General features: G+C 36.9%; 1 protein-coding gene across 5 annotated transcripts in view; it reads left to right on the forward strand.

Annotated features, from left to right (window-relative positions):
* The first annotated feature begins 495 nt into the window (after positions 1-495).
* The window catches only part of EPHA5 (EPH receptor A5), a 309,481-nt gene continuing 304,948 nt past the window's right edge, over positions 496-5,028 (forward strand). For all 5 annotated transcript variants that reach the window (XM_075284171.1, XM_075284196.1, XM_075284180.1 and 2 more), the window contains exon 1: positions 496-1,361. In XM_075284171.1, coding sequence (XP_075140272.1) covers positions 1,238-1,361 — 124 coding nt within the window. In that variant the 5' untranslated portion in view covers positions 496-1,237. The remainder of the gene's footprint in view (positions 1,362-5,028) is intronic.

Raw genomic sequence — 5,028 nt, forward strand, 5'->3', positions numbered from 1 at the left:
TGGTAAATTATAGGAGTTAAATACCCTTACCTTTAAGGATAATTATGACACTGGAGTACATATATATATATATATATATATATATATATATATATATATATATATATATATATATATAGTATGCCTGTTTAGAATAATCCATTCTATAGTACCCCTATTATTTTCAGAGATGTGCTCCCACTTTTACTGTAGCAGGAGAATCCCAGCTCTCAGGCACTCATTGCAGCAGTGCACTTGCAGGGATGATACACTGCTTGAGTGCTGAGGATCAAGTATCAGGAGCTCACAAGGAAATCTTCTATTTCATTCAGCCTGACAAGAGATTTCTAATGCAGAACCTCTCCTCCTTTAGTGTGCTTGTTAGTGTCAGGCTGTGAGCAGACTGTAGTGCAGACTGTATTTCCTGCAGGCAGTGTGTCTAGCAGAGAGCACAGTGTCTGCTATAGCTGTAGTGCTGAGCAGCAGGAGCTGTGTGGACCCTGCTGGCAGCATCACAGGCAGCATGGCATTCTCATCCATCCTGTGAGGCTGCTGTGGACAGAGCTGCTTCTCAACTTCACACTGACTCCATCCCTACTGAGCAGGATGTCTACACTGTGTCCCTGGCAGCAGAACTGAGGGAAGAGTGGAGAGTCCTGGCCAGCACTGGCTATGTGTCTGCTGGATGTTTACTTCTAGTCATCCATTACTGTCCTGTGCTGTATCTCCTCCTTCACATACACCTCCAGTGCTTGTCACTACTATCCTGCTCCTATTCCCTGGCTGCCAGCCTTAATGTGGACATCATTGCTAGTTGCAATCCCCCATCCCTGTAAGATCTGCTTTCCCCTCCCCTTCACCTCACCTCCTCTTTTCCATCCTACTAACGTCTGACTTTTGGTGGGGAGAAGAAAAGTGTGTGGGGGCTGCTCTTGTCACATCCCTCATCCACCACCCCCATCATCCGGCTCCTGCGAGCCTTCATCATCATCATCAGCATCATCATCATCACACGCTTCCACATCAAAGTGGAGAAGAGGAGGAGAGAAGAAGGAGGCACATCAGGGTTATTTGTAGGAGAGGAGGAGGAAGGAAAGAAAGCCTTACACCTGATCACATCCAAGGAAGAGACGAGCACTGAGGGGAAGGGACAAGTTCTCCATCAGCTCCTGGATACAGAAGGATTGTGTGAGTGGACATCTGGGGAAGAAGAGGTCCTGTGCTCCAGGATTGCTGCTGCTGCTGCTGGCGGGAGAAGATGCTGCGTGTCAGCTCTGCTGCTGGACTGCCCTGCTCGGACTCTGGAGCTTCTGGATATTTAACCCTTTGGATATGGCTTATTACCTGCATCTCGGGAAGCCTCCCCAGCCCAAGTAATGAAGGTAAATGCAACCTTTTACCTCACAATATAAGCCTTATCACATCGTGTTACCGGCTCAGACAAGCAAAGTGTGCGACATCTCTGACATTAGTGGCACCCGTCACAGGGATGCTGCTAGGACATAGGCATGTATGGCTTTAATACTCACAATAACTATTCATATAACTATTAGTATACAAATGTCTATGGCACCACATACTAGGAGCTCTCCTCAGAGTCAGGGTATGGTGGTATATGCTGTATACATGTAGGAAACCTTCAATGTTACTGTACATCAGGGGCAGCACACAACTTTGTTATATGGTTTACTAATGCTTGATACTGACCATAGAAAGACGATATCTGTGCATGGATGGATGGATGGATGGATAGATAGATAGATAGATAGATAGATAGATAGATAGATAGATAGATAGATAGATAGATGATAGATAGGAGATAGATAGATAGATGATAGATAGGAGATAGATAGATAGATAGATAGATAGATAGATAGATAGATAGATAGATAGATGATAGATAGATAGATGATAGATAATAGATAGATAGATAGATAGATAGATAGATAGATAGATAGATGATAGATAGATAATAGATAGATAGATAGATAGATGATAGATAGATAGATAGATAGATAGATAGATATTGCAAAGTTTACCTCTCAATATCCAAACTTAGTTGTATCTTGAGAATATATATATATATATATATATATATATATATATATATATATATACATACACCTCTTTCTTTAAATAGTATAGACTGTGTCCATCCATCTTTCACAGATATTTAGGATTTGTTATGTGACATAATCAGATCAGTTTATAAACGTTATTTATTTTCTTGTTTGTCCATGAATCAGGATCTTTGTAACTTTAAATAAAAAATACATATACTAAGTATGCGTATATGTAGCGTGTTATGTCGTGTTGTAAATGTGCATCACTGGTGCTGCAAGTACCAATCTCATTCACAGATTACCCATCGTTACCTACTGCATTACACGTATATATATATATATATATATATATATATATATATAGCAATGCTAGAGAAATACTGCATGATTTTACAAAAGCCCTCTATGTCTGCCACCGCTGGTAGAGTCAGTGTCCGTAGTCAAGAATACCAAAGCAATATCATGCTGTGCAGTCCTGATAATATTGTGGAGGAGATGAGAATGGAGTTGACTCTTGGGTCACAGCAGTGCTGCAGGGTTTATGCTGATGTCTTGTTAGGAAGTTGCTCCTTGAGCCTTGGAAATGAGTCGAGAGCTATGAAAGTCCCTGACTTTATTAGATTACTATTGCTAGTGTACATGATGCTACATTCATGTGTTTTGGGCCATGTACGTAGCGGTATTAGTCATGGGGAGAATGTGATGGCAATTAAATTTTGGTCTTGGCTAGCAAAGAGTAATGCATGTACTACATTTTACAATGTTCATCATTCTCATATGTATACAACATTGTCCTGTGCTTCATTGTTGCTGTTTGATATTCACATCTAAAGGCCTAAAACACTTAGTTATGATCGTCATAATGGTTACCATGAACACTAGTTATACTAGGAGACTCCTCTGTTTCCAAGCAAATTATAAAATTATGATAGTTTCCCATTATTTAAGCTACTGCTGAATTCACGTTAAAAGAGTAATAAAAGAAACTTGGAAGATATAGCCCAAATCTAAATTGTGTTTCAAGTTAAAGCCATTATGTTATTTTGTTACCGCTATACTGTATTATTTGTTATGTACATTGCTAGGTTATACACAACATGTTTAACTTTATCATAACCTAACAGTTTCAGGTGCCTTCGGCCTGATACCAAGTGCCCAATAGGGATAATGTAATTTGATTAATTTAAAAGCAAAAAAAAAAAAAATGCTAGAAAGATTTTTAACAAAGTTTTTTTTTTTTCCTATGCCCTTTATGTAGGCCATATCTCTGACCAAACTCATATCTGTTATTAAGATGAATAAAGTATTACACTGTCTGATAAATTTTGTAAATACTATAACACTGGTTACAATATTACGGTTGCAACCAATAATTATTTTGATAGAAAGATTGGTCTTGATAGGAAGCAACATACATTATATAGTTCATTGGAAACCAACAGAATTATATACGTTGTAAAATACTTCATTGTGTTTAGCAACTTGCAAGTATTTTTTTCTTTCTGACTGTAGATTGGCCTTTCAGTCCTGTTTACTTGGCTATATTAGGATTTTATGTAGTAATATTAGTAGTAGTAGCAGTAGTAGTAAAATGCTAAAATACAACTATATATAATATAACACAATAGAACAATAGCCGGATGGATGGATGGATGGATGGATAGATAGATAGATAGATAGATAGATAGATAGATAGATAGATAGATAGATAGATAGATGGATATGTAGATAGTATATGGAAAGTGTGGATATGTGGGCTAGACCATACTGTATTTTATCTCCAACTGGCAATGTGTAACCATTTAGATTTTAAAAACCTGGATTATATATATATATATATATATATATATATATATATATATATATTATATTATATATATATATATATACACGCAGATTACCAATCTTGGTAATATAATGTTACCTAGGTGTGTCTTCAGATAAATTTACAGCATGTCTACTTTGGAAACATGTCATCCGTTCTATATGGACACAATTGCTGTAGTGTGACTTGTATAAACAGACAAATTGTCATTTTATCATCCTAGACAACTGAACTAACTTTCTTCTGTTCCATCCTGAAACAAATAATTGTCTTGATAGAAAAGTTTCTTGCTTGTGTAACTATGGTTTTGACTAGTTATGATGTTTTCAGTTTACTTAAGGAATTTTTTGGTTGTATTTGATTATTGTGAACAATCAGAATGGGGAGTGATGTTTTCCATGTCAATGCCAGACCATTTTAACTTCAGACAGTCATATAGTGTATGAATCAGGATTTTCATTACTCAGTGTTGCAAGTACCAAATTGAGTTGGATGGATCTCAGCAATCTGGTTGCCTCACAGCATTAATGCTACATCAAAAGTTAAAGTCTTGCATGGCTGAAGATAAGGGGAAGATTCTACTGGTAGCTTATAGACAAGACATATGTTGGTAAATTCTACAAATATATATATATGTACAGTATATATATATATATATATATATATATATATATATATAGTACTTAAACACATGTAGAGAGAGAGAGAGAGAGATAGATAGATAGATAGATAGATAGATAGATAGATAGATAGATGGCAGATGGAAGATAGATAAATAGATAGATCTGTACTCTATATGTAAAGGCTTTAGGCCTAGACATGCCATTCCTCTGCAGTCCTTACCACTTCTTTATTACAAACAGAATGTAAAAGTCGTCACTACTACACACTGTACCAAGCTGTAAACTACGAGGCCTGGTTTACAATTCAGAGATCCAAAGAACATGTTTCTATTCATAGTATTCATTTCCTTGTCCTGGGACACAGGCTGTTTCATGGCACTTTACACTGGAAGGAACTGTGTACAGGTGCTGTTGTGTTCATTCATGCCCGATCTTCAGTGTTTTTTTTTTTTTTAGAACAGGAAGACAACTGACAAGTAACAATGGTAGAAGGAAGTAAGTTTACCTCTGTATCAGAGCACATAACAATAGGAACTCT

The sequence above is a fragment of the Leptodactylus fuscus genome, chromosome 1 (assembly GCF_031893055.1).
Source record: "Leptodactylus fuscus isolate aLepFus1 chromosome 1, aLepFus1.hap2, whole genome shotgun sequence".
Classification (NCBI taxonomy): Eukaryota; Metazoa; Chordata; class Amphibia; order Anura; family Leptodactylidae; genus Leptodactylus; species Leptodactylus fuscus.